Source organism: Schizosaccharomyces cryophilus, assembly GCF_000004155.1.
Source record: "Schizosaccharomyces cryophilus OY26 unplaced genomic scaffold supercont4.3, whole genome shotgun sequence".
Lineage (NCBI taxonomy): Eukaryota > Fungi > Ascomycota > Schizosaccharomycetes > Schizosaccharomycetales > Schizosaccharomycetaceae > Schizosaccharomyces > Schizosaccharomyces cryophilus.
In genome coordinates this window covers 96963-112874 of record NW_013185626.1, presented here as the reverse complement: position 1 = coordinate 112874, position 15912 = coordinate 96963, and the positions used below count along the sequence as shown (strand labels likewise).

The following is a 15912-nucleotide window of genomic DNA, read 5'->3' as shown; positions in this document are numbered from 1 at the left end:
GATTCCTGTTACAATAGAAATATGTAATTCAATAATACCCTGGTTGACTAGGAAGCATGCAAAAGGTGAAAAGCTATATTGCTGAATCGACCATAACTTTCTAAAGAGATTCCTGTAGAATTTTTTCCATGTCTAAATTAAAAGAGCCAAACTTTATAATGTAAAGGCACGCTTCATCAATTGAGCTCGTCTGTAATCTAGCATAACGTTAATAGTTTCCTTCAACTCATAAAGCAAAAGTAGCATGTCTTTTCGTATTAACTTTATAAAGCGAACTAAGCAGCTGCTACAGCATTATTCCTCATATAAAAAGCATGTCAAAATGACATTTAGCGATCGCATATTTGTTTCCAGATATTGTACTACACGAATGTTACCTCAAAAACTGCCGTTATAAAATAACAAAAACAGACAAGAGAAACAGAGGAAAAAAATAAAATAAAATAAAATAAAATAAAATAAAGAAACACACAATAAAGACAAAGATGAAATGCAATGAAGCTAAGTAAATAAATTGGTCTTGATTAAATAGTTAATGTTTCCATTTTGAACGGTATAGCGCTTCGTCTGAGAATACTTTGCGAGTCAAGTCAGTGAATTTGTTTCACACAACATAAAGTGGTTCATACATAGTACATAAGAACTTTTGATATTATTTTTATAGACTTTTAAATATGAATGAGTTATTCTTCCACGCTGTGATACTGTCGAGAGAGGACCCAATACTATAGATGTTACCTAACATATACAACACTATAGTAAATAAACATGAATGCAAGAACAAAAGAAATGCGATAATGAATAAAATAAAAATTCTTTTGTCCTTCTAAGAAATTACATATAAAATCTTCGTAACTTTTTACCTCTGAACGAGCCATTGAACTTGTTAGTAAGCGTTGAGTAGCTTCATTAGTCAACCACATGTGTTGGAATGTTTATCAAAAATTTAGTACACAAAACCTAATTGAATTTCAAGTTCCTGGTACAATTATCCATCACTAGTTCTAAACTCAATTACAATACACTCGTCAATGATTAATCCCCGTGAGATAGGTATTGTACTATTTCGTACCACGTTAATATATTGCTTATTTTTAGAACACAGTATGAAAGCATTACGAACGGGCTTCTGATTAAACTTCCGTTTCAACCTCATAAACTATCTTCCAAAATAAATTTTCTTTTGTTTTTTCAATCTTCTTCAGCTTCCTGGTCTTTCACATTGACTTGTATTGAATAATAAAAAGCAACTCCTTTTTTTTCGAATGTAATATCATTCCCTTCAAATATGTTTACGTTATTAATAGTAAATTAAATACCATCCAACAATTATTAAATTAATATCAAAGTGGAAAAAACAGGAAAAAAGTGTCGCGAACCGGGATCGAACCGGTGACCAACAGATCTTCAGTCTGTCATGCTCCCAACTACACCACCGCGACCTTCGTTGAATTCTTTAATAAAGATAAGATATATAAAGAACTATTTATGCATTGACCACTAAGCATCTAAAACTGAAAACTCCACTTTCAAAGAGCGTTCACCTCCTTTCTGGTGTTAACATTCTTTCCTCGGTGAACCTTAGAAAAATGAACCAAAGGTGGTTACTCTCTGTTTTAGCATTCATTTATGGTGCTTTGGCAGAAGATGAAAGCACGGAAGAGCCATATACAGAGGAGGAATTTGTCGACGCTGAGAAGCCTGGAATGCTTAGAAAGGTTAGCTGGCAAGATTTCAAAATTGAGTTAGTCATTTTGTCTTTGTTTGCTTTATATGTAATCTCTTTTGTTACAAAAAAGCGTAAAAATGCCGACTTTGCTTCTCGCTGGTATAACTCTTTGCAATCCATGTTTCGTAGTCAGTTTGCGCAATATGGTCCTGGAAGAAATATGTCGCCCATTATTGATGTCTCTCCTACCGAGTACTCTTCGTATCTCACAGGTAGAGTGAATGTAAAGAATGTTTACACTACTTTGCAGCTCTTTCCTCGTCAAGATCTGTTTACCTATGGTATAAATCAACTTGTCGAAATAGTCTTAGGAAATGTCATGTCTCCAGTTTTACCTGTTGCAGACCGCTTCCAAGTGTTACTCAACCTTGGCAATCATAGCAAGCCTTGGCAACCATTCGTATTTGCCATTGTTCGTAAAGATTGTATGCGTATTCTTCGTGAAACTAGGTTCGATCTTAGTTTTACTAGAATATCTTCTCATCCATCGCTTCCAGAAACTCATGTTCTTATGTCCGAAAATCTTGAATGTACTGAACGCGTACTTAACCTCCCTCAATTTCTCCCTTCTCTTCAGTCTTGCTTGAAGAATCTCGAGTATCTTATCATTACTGATCAACCTTCTGCTCCCCCTGCAAATGAAAAAGAATATGTTGAACAACCTCGTATCGATGCTTCTATGCGTGTCGATAATGTGGCTTCAATTAGTGAGCTTCAAACTCTTCAGGCTAGTGATTTATTTACTGCTTTATTGTCGATCGCTGATAACACGTCTAAATTCCAATGGCGACCCGAGATAACCAGAAAATTGACTTCCTCTCGTAAACTGGCCCTTGAAGAAGTTGTTCATGCTTCCGCTGCTAAGAAAGCTGCAAAAAGTAAGAAGTCCACTACTTCAGATATTAACAACCTTCCTGAAGCTGAACAAAAGAAGCGTATGGATCGAGAACGTCAACGCAAAATTAAGAAGCGCGGCAAGCGCGTCTAGACGAAATGATTACAGTCCTGACCATTGATTCTCTTTTTTAGTAATAAAGCTAATTCTACATATTTTACGATATACAATAATACACACTATATATCCAAAGGCTCATTTTATTAATTACCTGCAACAATCACGTAGTTTTCCGGATCGCGAGGATTAGGTTATAGTATAAAGCCTTTCCATCCTAAAAACATTTTGTAATTAACTTTTGATGGATTATTATTATCCACAGTTTTTAAACAACACCTTTAAGGATATGTTAAATAAACCAACTCAATATAAACCCTAAACTTCATTTTGGTAAAAAGCAAAAGATAAACATAAATAACCCCAAAAGTCCTTTTACGACCGTACTAAACTTTCCATAAGTCATTATTACGACACATGAAAAGCTACTGAAAACTAATTAAAACAAAGTAGCCATTATGGTTTTATAGAGAAAGGTAATAAGGTATAATAGCGGATAGAAAGGTAACGTAGGCGCGGTCAGACGAAAAAGGAGAAATGAAGAGCGTTTTTTATAATAACATTATCATCATAAGAACTAATCACTTTCACTTTCACTTTCAGAATCACTATCACTACTATCGGTCAAATACATGCGTAACCAGTGCATTCGAGGGCCGGTTTTACTGAATTCACTAACCTTGAATCCGTAAATTCTGGGCTGGTAGATTTTACCGCATGGAATGGCCCTTTTAGGATTAAGTTCAGGGTAGGTTTCAAAGAACAGATGAGGGAATGTCGTACCAAAAAAAGATCCATCAATATTTTTATATTTAGAGCTAGATGGCGCATATAAATCCAAGCAGTTCGGACAAAACAGTACGACAGGCATCCTACCGACGACATCGGACCGGCCAGCAGGAAGAACGTGCGTATAACAACAATTCACCCGAGGACAGCAGCCAAAGATTCCTGTGCTATATTTTTCGGCCATTTGATGTAAGCCCATCCGGGTAATAATATAACGTTGATGTATCAGACCGTAAAGAATTTGCGCACTAGTTTCAACGACACCCATATCCAACTTTTTTAAAGTTTCAGGATTATTCCTATCAAGGATAAGGTCCAGCGCTTCATTATAAAAGGGTACAGCGAGATTTAAGCCAGTTAAATTAAACAAATCTTCAATAAACTCTTCTCGAACTTCAACAAAATATTCTCGGCCTGGTCGAGAACAGAACCAAGAGATCCAGCTAACGTTCTCATTCGCTGGCGATGGAGTTGGGTCTTCAATAAAATCGTCGTCTTTAGAGCTATATGTAATAGCTGGATTATGACTTAGAGTCACGATGTTTCTTGCTGACATGATGTTAAAAATCTGAAAGATTGAATCCAAGAATATTTTTGAACCAAAATAATATAAACACCTGAAATAGGGAAATAAACGATGAAGCAATCGGCAAGAAAACTAAAATGCAGTTAAGAACTTGAAAGGAAAAGAAACAAATAAGAACAGAGAAGTATGGAAATGTCAAGCGTAAACAACGGATTAATACTTAATAAAAATAAAACATTCAATGGTATAAAATGGGTTTGAAATAAGCTTAAATAAATAAAAGGCTTAGATATGATGGGCAAGTTCAAACCAGAGCTCTTTTTTTCTTTTTTGTAAGATTGGAGTCAAATAAGAATGAAATGGGAAGTAAACGAAGAAGTGTCCGATGAGTATTCGACTAGCAAGGAAAAATACCAGATTCTATATGATTCCAAGAAAGCAAGAAATTCTTCAAATCCAAAAGACTCCTGGGTAATCCAATATTCAGGAAAAGAAATCCAACTTAGTATAAAGGATGTAAAATGCAGTCAGCAAATATTAATTTGAGATTGCAAAGAGTAGGATAAAAAGATATGCTGAGCAAACTTTTCTTCTGAATTACCAAGAAAGAAAGTCGTGCTATTATGATTGAAACCAAAAGCTAAAAGGATCAAAATATAAGGTTTCCGTTGATTATTGGCACTCTCTAAAATCAGACTTTGTGGCTTGGAAGTTGAGCAATAAAAGTGAAAAGACTTAACTTTTCAAGGGAAAATTCAGTTGCTCCTTTTTTTTTTTGTTTAAATAAAAACCCGAATCGAACAGGAACAAATATTCGTTAATGTCAAATGCCTAGTTTCCGTCCAGTAGAATCCGAGGATAGCCTCACAGTGAAGGCAAGCAAGTCTCTAACCTGCAAAAATTTCCAACTGTCGAAACAAACGTTAAGAAAAGGATATGAAAATGATTGATAGCCAATTTTAAAATAAGTACGATGCTTTCTCGTAGCAAAGCACTACTCGATAGCAACTCAAGTTTTGAGAATGCTAGAAACAAATCGTCTTTTGGTAGCTGTTGTGGTTACCCTTTTTTTATATATGAAATAAAATAAGGAGTCGGCGAGGGTTACGTGCTAAAAAGTTCAATGTACCCCTAGCGGTTCCCTAAATGTTGCTTTGTATGACGTATTGATGCGATGGCTCGTATGCAAGGCGCTGGATTGTCAAGGGAAATGTACCGAAGTTTCTATGTGTATGTTAACACTAACAGTTTAGAAGGTAACCATTTATGATGTTGTTGCAGACGAAAGCAACTATGTCACAAAAAAAAATTTGTGAGTCGTAGAATGTGATAAACAACAGCAAAATTAGACAGAATACGTAGACTTCGAAGCCAGTGATTTCAAATTTAAGATACGGTTAGCCGTCCCTAACAATCTCATACACGAGGCGTTTCCCCAAATCTCCCCTTGACGTGTAATTAAAGTCGAAACGATAAGGGAGCAAGGAACGAAAAGAAGGGAAGAGCGTCGAAAGACGCGTCATAAGTCACAGTAAGCTACATCTGACCTTTTTGGATTCTGTACCTAAAAAAAGAAGTTTTAATTATAGTAAGTAAGTACGAATAGATTTTTCAATGAAAAGGAAAACAAAGTTGGTGATTATCATTGTTTGTTTTGTCTATGAAAATAAACAAAGAAACCGAAACATGCTCTTTCCAAAAAGGATACCTTATACTTGGAGAAAGAAGAAAGCATACTACCGCTCCTTTATATATATATAAAATACCTATCGCCGGTTTGGAACATCCGATGCCTATACTCATATACCCCGAAGGAAAATGAAAGCTCTTGTTATATGAAATAAGAAAAATTAAACATTCGAGTTTTATTTTTCATTTGTAATGTTTGTGTTTTCGACCCTTCTGTGATCTCAAGTCGGTTCGATTGTACTGTCCTTATTTATGTTTAGCGTTTCGTCGCATTCTTTCACTTCCCCACAATCTGATCTATTAAGCTCCGATGATTTAGCGTTGTTGATGTCTAGTAGTCTACCCGCCTACGTGTAAAGAAGACAACTTGTGAACGTTTTCTTTGAAATCTGCGACTATTTCTTCCCGTTCAGTCTTTTTGTATTTATGCCCCATGGCTCCTTGGAAAAACAGCAGTCGTCATGGTTTAAGGGGAATTCCTTTTGTGTATCATTTCAAAGGTCAAGCTCTATAGGTGTATTACTACAGTTTTCTGTTTAGTTCCATATAACCCACAACTTCACCGAATATGGTTTGTTTATTTGTTATAGAAGTCGATGGTAACTTCTCTAAGTTCGGTAAACCATAATAACGCACTGTTAGGATTATCCTTATTCTCTTTATACCTGTGCTCCCACCATACGGCGAGAAAGCAGAAATTTTTAACAAAAAACCAGCAAGCTGTCTATAACAATGCGAAGTAAGTTATGTGAATTATGTGATACCAATCGACCTGCGCTAGTGCGTCCCAAGACAGGTCAAAGGATTTGCAAAGATTGCTTCTACTATGTGTTTGAAACAGAAATTCACAATGTCATTACCGAAAACAAACTCTTTCATCGAGGGGAAAAGGTTGGTATCGGTGCTAGTGGAGGAAAAGACAGTACAGTTTTGGCTTATGTAATGAAACTTTTGAACGAACGATACAACTACGGCATTGAATTGCATTTAATTAGCGTGGATGAAGGAATTCGCGGATACAGAGATGACTCTCTGGCCACTGTGAAACGGAATCAACAGCAGTACGAACTTCCAATGACTGTGGTTAGCTATGCCGATTTATATGACGGATGGACCATGGACAATGTGGTGGCTCGTATTGGAATGAAAAACAATTGCACCTACTGCGGTGTATTTCGCCGTCAAGCTTTGGATCGAGCTGCGCTTAGTTTAGACATCCATCACCTGGTTACCGGCCACAATGCTGACGATATTGCTGAAACTGTTTTGATGAACTTACTACGAGGTGATGTAGCTCGTCTTCCCAGAAGCACCGAAATCACTACTCAGTCAGAAACTTCGCCTACAAAGCGCTCCAAGCCTTTCAAATACACATACGAAAAGGAAATTGTTTTGTACGCTCATTATAAAAGACTGGATTATTTCTCTACCGAATGTACCTATTCTCCCGAGGCATTCCGGGGAACTGCTCGAGCCATGATCAAGCAATTGGAAAGCATTCGACCGAGTTCGATTTTAGATATTATCTATTCTGGAGAAGCTATGCAACTTTCTCATTCAGTTCAGGATAAGCTTCCTCAGCAAACTCAGTGTGAACGATGTGGCTTTATATCCAGTAATCGAATTTGTAAGGCCTGCATGCTTTTGGAAGGATTGAACACAGGTATCCTTGGGTTGGGTTTAGGAAGCGACCGAAAGACTCGTAAGTTGCAATCCCAAACACCGGAATGTGCTAAAGGGTAAATTCACGTGAAAAGTTTCTAGTTGTAAGCTTATATCTAGAAATGATGATTGGGTTTTGGGATTTAAAAAAGTACTTATTTGGGTTTAGTTTTAGTTTAGGTTTAATTTGTCATTTAATTTCTTCCATTGTTTTTTTTTTTTTTTTTTTGTTTTCTTTATTTTGCGACAATTTCAAAAAGCCTCGCAACAATCGTAGCGAAGTCTATTTGAGCTATGCACATTTAGTGTATATAGAAGGAATAATGTAGTCATACGGTATCATAAACAATCGACTGATGCAAAATTTTTTTAGTTCACCTCTTTACCAAGTAGTCCAAGCATATCGTCCTCAGCCTTTGCAGTCGGCCGACTACTATAATACTTATCCAGCCAATCCATGACAATGTAAAGCCCGCCCGAAATGGATAAGACTCGTAAAAATGATTTTAGGATACTAGGATATTTATCAACAATTTCCACACCTAGAGGCTCTATATCATATTCAATAAAGATTCCAGGTGGAATGGAACGGAATCCGAGTTGTCTTGGCACAGAATTTTCGGTTAGGGAATATTGATTCGTTTCGAGAGAGCGAAATGAAGATTTGTAGCTTGTAGGCAAAATCGACAAGTAATACTGAAAACCAAAGGCTTGTTTATCTGTAAATCCATAATGACCATCTAGAGAATTTAAAATAGCTGGATAATAGTCACCAAAGGACAATTCTTCAAAATAATGAGTAAAATTGAGCGCATGAAAGGGTATGTTAGAACGGCCGTAGCCCCATCCGGGGGCGGTAATGTGCAATTGGCCGTGGACACGATTCACGGTAATCTTTCCATAAATTCTACATGCGCTGCCAGCTCCTGTAAGGGGCTTTTTCTTCGTGCGAAATTTACCAGATCGCACCCAACGGTATTCGGAGTTTCTTCCAGGGCGATGCACAGTGGATGAATGTTTCATGGCACTTAAATCCGTTTCTTCAAGGGTCAGCATATCGGTAGCCATAACAATGTCGTTGGTTTTGTCAGCTGCGTCAACGCGAACATGGGTACAAGGCATTGCAATCGTAACATCAACATTGAGATCCATTAGTTCAGAAACTTTGTCGGAGACCACAATCCTTTGCTCTCGAACACCTTTCACGTAAGAAAAACACTCAAGAAGGAAGAGCAAGAGAATGAAAAAACCTACAGATAACGAAAAGGCTCCTCCTCGGGAAGATCCTGGTTTTCTATACTCATTCACTACTTTTGGAAATGCATCAAAAGCTTCCAAACGCTTTGGAAGCTTTTTGCGCAGCATTACGGCTGGGAGTGGAGTGGAGTTGCGTGTAGGAGAGAAGACGTAGCAGCAACCGCTGTGAGTGTTTTTTGTGTTCTACACTTTAAGAGTCTATATGTGCTTAACTTCCGTATTCAGTTTTTTTTTTTTATTTAGCTTAAAAAGTCCCTATCCAAAAATCAGTGTGAGAGATCAACGCGTCACATGAGACTTTTCCTTTGTTGGAAGAATCAAGTCGTACCTAGTACAGAGATCAGTCCAAGTTTTAATTGAATTAAATCCTTATTCCACTATCGAAAAACAGCAAATTTTGCTGCTATAGTAGGCCCCTTGTTTTAATTAAGTGTCAACTGTTGACACTTTGATTGTTTATAGAATAGCGAACGGGAATATATCGGTATACCATATATAGCGTACCGCATTAAAGGCCTCAAATAACTATAATGAGTTACACAAATCTGTTTTCCGATAGTAGATTGCTGATAAAATTTAGGGTTCAGATAGTTTCTCCGAAGAAGCATTCAGACGACAGAAGCGACGCGTCAACGTAAAAAACGTTCAGAAACTGCGACGAAATTGGGTTAAATTGCCTCCATGCGGGCATTGAGGAGCCTTAGAACAAAGAAAAAAAATAAAAAGTTACTCCTTTTTACAAAAAATTCGACTCAATTCTGTTGTTTTTTGTTTGTTTTAATTAAATTTTCAATGAATTTCGTGTGTCAGCACGGACGTCGAGAATTTCTTCGGATCTGTCCGTGCGAGGTGGATTTTCGCGTAACATCAGGGGTTGACGCAAAGCTTCGGATGATCACAAGTTCAACTCCTTCTTCGAAATTCTTTTTGCCGGACCCGGACTATATATTCTCAGAGTCCCCACTTTCGATCAACGCACCCGACACATTGAAGAAAATACCAAAGTAGGGATCGCGAGATTTATTTGGTACTTCATTATAGACGACCTGTTCATTTTATTCTTATTTTTTTTATATCCAAAGTTTATTACTATAGACATTCACGACATATAAGCATTCATCATGCCTTACTCAGAGATTGATCAACTTGCCATTAACACCATTCGTGCTTTGTCCGTCGACACCACTTCCAATGCTAAGTCCGGACATCCTGGTGCTCCTATGGGTTTGGCCCCTGCTAGCCATGTTCTTTTCAGCCGCATCATGAAGTTCAACCCTTCCTCCCCCAAGTGGTTGAATCGTGATCGTTTCATTCTTTCTAATGGCCATGCTTGTGTTTTGCAATACGTTATGTGCCATTTGCTCGGCTACCAAATGTCCATCGACGACTTGAAGAAGTTCCGTCAAGTTGGTAGCAAGACCCCTGGTCACCCTGAGACTCATGACCCCACTTTGAACGTTGAGACTGGTGCTGGCCCTTTGGGTCAAGGTATCGCCGCCGCCGTTGGTCTCGCCATTGGTAAGGCTCATTCTGCCGCCGTTTATAACAGACCTGGTTTCGATATCTTCGACAATAGCACCTTCTGCTTCTTGGGTGATGGCTGTCTTCAAGAGGGTATCTCTTCGGAAGCTTCCTCTTTGGCTGGTCACTTGAAGCTTGGTAACTTGGTTGCTATCTGGGATAACAACAAGGTTACCATCGATGGTAACACCGAACTTTCCTTCGACGAGGATGTCGAAAAGCGTTATGAGGCTTACGGCTGGCAAATTTTGCGTGTCGAAAATGGTGACTCTGACCTTGAAAGCATCGAGAAGGCTTTCCGTGAAGCTGTCGCCTGCCAAGACAAGCCTACTTTGATTAACCTTAAGACCACCATTGGTTTCGGCTCTCAACAACAAGGTACTCACAGTGTTCACGGCAGCCCTCTCAAGCCTGACGATGCTGTTCAAGTCAAAAAGCTCTTCGGTTTCAACCCCGAACAAACCTTCCAAGTTCCTGCTGAGGTCTATGATTTCTATCAAAAGCGCGTTGATGAAAACCGTGCTGCTCAAAAGGCTTATGATGCTATGTACGCTGAATATGCCAAGGCTCATCCTGACCTATACAATCAATTGGAGCGTATTCTTAACAGAAAGCTCCCTGAAGGCTGGGAAAAGAACCTCCCTCTCTACAAGCCTGGCGATGCTGCCGTTGCCACTCGTAAGCTCTCTGAAATTGTCTTGGATGCTCTTTGCCCCGTCATTCCTGAGCTTGTTGGTGGCTCTGCTGACTTGACTCCTTCCAACTTGACTCGCTGGCAAGGCGCTGCCGACTTCCAACATCCCAGCACCAATATCGGATCTTATGCTGGCCGTTACATCCGCTACGGTATTCGTGAACACGGTATGGCTGGTATCATGAACGGTTTGGCTGTCTATGGTCCCATCATTCCTTATGGTGGTACTTTCTTGAACTTCGTTTCTTACGGTGCTGGCGCCGTCCGTATGGCTGCTTTGAACAACAGCCGTGTTATCTACGTCGCTACTCACGATTCTATTGGTTTGGGTGAAGATGGTCCTACTCACCAACCCATTGAGACCTTCGCTCACTTCCGCGCTATGCCCAATATCTACTGCTGGCGCCCTGCTGACGGTAACGAGACTTCTGCCGCTTACCTCAGTGCTTTGACTCATGATAGCAGTCCCTCCATCTTGGCTTTGACTCGTCAAAACCTCCCTCAACTTGAAAACTCTACCATTGAGAATGCTAGTAAGGGTGGTTATGTACTCTACGAGAACAAGAATGCTAACGTTACTCTCGTTGGTACTGGTTCTGAAGTCTCTCTTTGCCTTGAAGCCGTCAAGGTTTTGAAGAGTGAATACAATTTGGAGGCTCGTGTTGTCTCTTTGCCCTGCTGGGAAGTTTTCGAAGAGCAAACTGAAAGCTACCGTCTTTCTGTCATCCCCGATGGCATCCCTGCTATGTCTGTTGAGGTTTATAGCGCTTTGGGCTGGACTCGTTATGTCCACGAAGCTTTCGGTATGACTTCCTTTGGTGAGTCTGGTACTGCTAAGCAATTGTACGAGAAGTACCAGTTCACTCCCCAAGGTGTTGCTCAACGCGCTCAAAAGACCCATGAAGCTTACAAGGATACTCCTTTCATCCGTTCCCCTGTTCGCCGTGCTTTTTAAGCTGAAGGATGTTAGATAGTTTCCTTACATATTGTATATTCAGAATTTTGAAGTTGCCAACATGTAAGAAGGTAGTTTACGAATGAATAATGTGTGTTTCTAAGTGATTGGTGAATATTTTTGGGAAAGAAATTGGTGGACTATGAACGGACTGAGTACTGTAAAATGTGTCGTATTTTCACGTATATATCACGTACAATCCTACAAACGATATAATTGAAGAATTTTTAATAAAATACATCTCATTTGCTTGTAAAGATGCGTATTTATATATGAAAACGTACAATAAAAAATCTATGTTGGATGGAAATCAGAAAATGTTGAGCAATATCATAACATACATAGAAACATATAAACAAAACCAAATATCTAAGAAAGTAAACGGTTATTCAGATAAATAATGTTCTTTTATCACAAGGGGAAAGAAAAGTACTGCAAATTTGCAGCAGAAAAATTTTAAGTAACCTCAATGTTTACCAAAGGTGGGAAGAGCGAGAGATCGACTGTAAATACTCACGAGACAGGGCTAAAAACAAGTGTTTACTCTCAACTTATTTTAAGTCATGATTAATTTAGTTGATGGGGAAGTGAGGAGGGAAGAGACCACGCTTACCAAACCATTGACCATTACGCATGGCAAAATTCCAGTAAACAAAAGGGAAAACATCCTTTTTGAGGTAATAATAAGGACGACGAGGAACAGATTGGTCGAGGAAGCGAGAGTATCTGCCGAAAGATTCACTGGGTACTTGATTATACTTGAATTCAGCCAAAATAAGTTTGCCGTAACTAGTCAACAAGGGGCAAGAAGAATATCCGTCGTAAGCCGCAGTCAGGTTTTTGCCATTAACTAAGCTCCAGAGGTTGTGAACCATTACAGGTGTTTGAGAAGTAATAGCAGCGAACGTCTTGCTAGTAGGAAGGCCAGAGCAGTCACCAATTGCAAAGACGTTAGGGAATTTGGTAGATTGAGTGGTAGCGGGATCAACAGCGACGAAACCAGTTTTGTCGGCAAGTTCACTCTTAGCAATGAAATCATGAGAACGCATGAAAGGAACGGCGTGCAAAAGATCAAAAGGACGTTCAAAGGTGGTATTATCAGCGGTGTTTTGGAAGATGGCCTTGCGTTCCTTACCATTTACTTCGATGAGATTGTTGTTGTAGTTGAGATGAACGTTACGGTGAAGGGTTTGGTTTTGACGTTCTAAGGCATCCGAGTAACGCTTCACGGAGAAGAGAGTGGGACAACCAGAGTAAAAAGAGACTTGAATATTGTTGCGTACATTTTGACGGCGCCAGTAATCCTCAGCCATCCACATAATCTTTTGAGGGGCACCAGCACATTTCAAGGGACCGCTGGGTTGAGTAAAGATAGCAGTGCCGGATGTAGTTTTCTGGATTAAGGGAAAGACAGAATCAGCATGCTTAGCCGAGTAGATGGTAGTAACAGGAACAGAAGGGTCGTCAAGAGCTTCGCTCAAACCCTTGATGCGATTGAAGTCAGAGTGGATACCAGCAGTCATAACAAGGTAGTCGTAAGAGATTTCATGGCCACCCTGGGTAACGATTTTGTTGTCCTTAGGGTCTAAAGACTGCACAAATTCGGGGTGCAATTTGAATTTGTCAGACGGTACCAAGCTACTGAGATCACGCTGATTACGAGCAACAGAGCTAAGTCCGGCGCCAGCCAATGTCCATCCTGGTTGATAATGATGGTCTTTGGCGCCGTCGACAATACCTATTTCACCAGATTTGATAGAAGTATCTTTACCCTCGCCATTAGCAAAACGATACTTGGAGAATTTGTTATAGATCTGATGGGCTGCAGAGATACCGGCCGAACCACCACCGACGATTAACACTTTGTGGTGAGTATGAGCCAGACGGGCCAAAACAAAAGCGCCCAAAGTAGAAGCAGACGACTTGGACGTCCTTACTGCTGGAGAAATCCGATTCGAAAGCATGAGCAAAAAGTTTAACCAAAGTTGACAAAGAAAAGAAAAACGAGAAAAATATGCGGCTTATAAAATCAAGTTAAACACAAATACTGGATCCTATCAAGCTTCTTCTACAACAGATACAAAAGTACAAAAATTAATACTGTTCAGTGCTAAAACCAGTAAAAACAAAAAACTGCCGCTGACAACAAAATGAAGTAGTTGGAAGAAGGAGAAAGAGAAAACCACAGTTACGGAAAGTTCTAAGTAATAAATGCTGGCAATTCCAGTTTTGCAATACGCAACTTGAAACAAAGTCTCCGAGACACCCGAAACTTTCTAAGCTATGCAAGGACAAATCAGAAAGACGAGAAGACCATTTGTTTATATGGGGAAGGCAGATACGTCAGTAGCACGGATATCGCACAAATGAGATGCCGTGTTGCGCAATTTTACCAATATGTTGCGAGCCTTCCTCTACAGCGATTGGAAATTTTAATTGGTCATTATCGATGTGGTTTGCAAATACCGAATTTTGTTAAGTGGGTCCACAGTATATCGTACGATTACGCTAATGATGAATAAGCTTTCGAAATGTATTACAAAGTGAAAGAAGTTGTAAGGAAGGTGAAGGCATCACAAAGGATTGTCTACGAATGGAAAAAACGATGGCTTATTTTGGTATAAGGGCTTGTTGAAGCTATGCTGTTGATAAACAAAAAACAGAAGAAATGAATTGGACAATGAATAAGATCGAAAACAAGAATGCATGTCAAAGGATTTGGAAACAAATTTTCCTTTTGAATTTTACTTTTTAAACATGATCTAAGCCCTCTCCTTTTGAATGGAGTGTCCGCTTATGAACCGCCGACCAGCTTCGATAAGTTGAAGGAAACATTTAAGACATCAGCCAATACTTACTTGTGAATTTCATTCAAGCGATATGCTAGCTAGCCTGTCTACTTCCACCAGACGGGAATACCGAGACCATCTCGTGCACAGGAAGCCTATATATAGTTAGCTTTCTTCCATATTTCGAATATTATAGACTGATATACTTGAAAAACTTACAATGATGGTATAGGGAGCCATTGATTCGAGTGCTTCTGAACCAGTAACAGCTGTTGCACCCTTATTTCTCTTGGGTGAAATGTCGACAAACTCTTCAGATTCAATTTGAAATCTAATTTCTTCGTCTACATCAAAGTACAACTCTGGCCCAGGCTGTCCGTCCTCGCCTTCTAGTTTCCATACCCATGCACGCTCTTCTGGTCGATACACACATGGGTCAAACAACATGTCTTTTGGAATAAATAGATCATCAAAAAATCCAAGCGTTACTATACATTGTCAGTTGTTGCACACCTGCTTATCCTTCCCTAGTTAGCATGCACCATACCTCGTATACCATCTTCGCTGCAAGATTTGATTCTACCTAGCATCACTTCTCCACGGAAGGGCCGAAATACAATCAGCCGAAACGTGACTTTCCTAAAATTAGCTCTAAAGATCTCGAACACTGCTTCTGTTTCTCTGGACTTCTGTCCATCCATACCATTCATAAATGACGATCCATTACCATACTTGATGATTCCTTCTCCTACTTTCGTAAAGTCATACACGCAAATTGCAAGCCCAACTTCTTGAATCACCTTATTTGCGTATTTTTTATGTATCTCCTCCGCCAATGCTTCTTTTGTGGGTTTCCAGAAATTTGATGGATGGATGCTTATAATGTCCGAAACTTGACTCAGCAAAAACATCTCGAATTATGCTTTTTTCTTCTCTTTATTATTCTATCCGTTTGATTCCCCGAATTAACCCTTTTCGCTTCTATGAATCGCGTGTATTATATCGTTTCTTGTTTTTTTTTGTTCTTCTTTTCGCCTAGCCGTTCTCCCTGTTTCTCCTTTATTGTCTCATTCAACAATCAAAAAAAATACCCTAGACGTCTATTCGAATTTAAAAAAAAAATCGATCGTTTACCTCACCACAATTTTGTGCCTGAACTTTTGCAGAGCAAGTGCTAATGTTACTTCCTAGCTGTTACTTGAAAATATAAACAATTCAGTCTTGTGTGCTTTTGCCAAAGAGAAAAGCAACTCGATGCCTGCCGAAGTTTCATATATGGTTGAAAACTGAATGAAGAAAGTATCTCTCATTAACCCATCAATCCAATATCAGCTGCAAACTCTACATTT

At 39.2% G+C, this 15912-nt stretch overlaps 7 protein-coding genes and 1 non-coding gene across 8 annotated transcripts; 3 read left to right on the top strand and 5 right to left on the bottom strand.

Moving 5' to 3' along the window:
- Positions 1 to 1369: 1369 nt before the first annotated feature.
- On the bottom strand, positions 1370 to 1442 carry SPOG_16212. The gene has a single exon. It is a non-coding gene; the product is annotated as a tRNA-Phe (tRNA).
- A 66-nt stretch (positions 1443 to 1508) lies between these two features.
- SPOG_00051 (DUF1682 family protein) lies at positions 1509 to 2826 on the top strand. The gene has a single exon (XM_013167558.1). The coding sequence runs from the start codon at positions 1590 to 1592 to the stop codon at positions 2715 to 2717; it is 1128 nt and encodes a 375-aa protein (XP_013023012.1). The 5' UTR covers positions 1509 to 1589; the 3' UTR covers positions 2718 to 2826.
- On the bottom strand, positions 2804 to 5075 carry SPOG_00050 (CK2 family regulatory subunit). The gene has a single exon (XM_013167557.1). The coding sequence runs from the start codon at positions 4024 to 4026 to the stop codon at positions 3259 to 3261; it is 768 nt and encodes a 255-aa protein (XP_013023011.1). The 5' UTR covers positions 4027 to 5075; the 3' UTR covers positions 2804 to 3258.
- A 69-nt stretch (positions 5076 to 5144) lies between these two features.
- SPOG_00049 (cytosolic thiouridylase subunit Ctu1) lies at positions 5145 to 7553 on the top strand. Its single transcript, XM_013167556.1, has one exon. It carries the CDS (start codon positions 6418 to 6420, stop codon positions 7426 to 7428), a length of 1011 nt encoding a protein of 336 aa, XP_013023010.1. The 5' UTR covers positions 5145 to 6417; the 3' UTR covers positions 7429 to 7553.
- A 1-nt stretch (position 7554) lies between these two features.
- On the bottom strand, positions 7555 to 9675 carry SPOG_00048 (COPII-coated vesicle component Erv41). The gene has a single exon (XM_013167555.1). It carries the CDS (start codon positions 8710 to 8712, stop codon positions 7717 to 7719), a length of 996 nt encoding a protein of 331 aa, XP_013023009.1. The 5' UTR covers positions 8713 to 9675; the 3' UTR covers positions 7555 to 7716.
- On the top strand, positions 9555 to 11931 carry SPOG_00047 (transketolase). Its single transcript, XM_013167554.1, has one exon. The coding sequence runs from the start codon at positions 9726 to 9728 to the stop codon at positions 11772 to 11774; it is 2049 nt and encodes a 682-aa protein (XP_013023008.1). The 5' UTR covers positions 9555 to 9725; the 3' UTR covers positions 11775 to 11931.
- Positions 11932 to 12346: 415 nt separating this feature from the next.
- Positions 12347 to 13738, bottom strand: SPOG_00046 (sulfide-quinone oxidoreductase; the record flags this gene model as incomplete). The annotated part of the gene is made up of 2 exons (XM_013167553.1): positions 12347 to 13512; positions 13546 to 13738. The coding sequence occupies 2 exons, from the start codon at positions 13736 to 13738 to the stop codon at positions 12347 to 12349; spliced, it is 1359 nt and encodes a 452-aa protein (XP_013023007.1).
- Positions 13739 to 14363: 625 nt separating this feature from the next.
- On the bottom strand, positions 14364 to 15835 carry SPOG_00045 (DNA-directed RNA polymerase III complex subunit Rpc25). Its single transcript, XM_013167552.1, has 4 exons — positions 15267 to 15835; positions 15111 to 15197; positions 14783 to 15051; positions 14364 to 14718 (listed from the first exon to the last, which is right to left on the bottom strand). Exons 1-4 carry the CDS (start codon positions 15472 to 15474, stop codon positions 14671 to 14673), a joined length of 612 nt encoding a protein of 203 aa, XP_013023006.1. The 5' UTR covers positions 15475 to 15835; the 3' UTR covers positions 14364 to 14670.
- Positions 15836 to 15912: the final 77 nt, after the last annotated feature.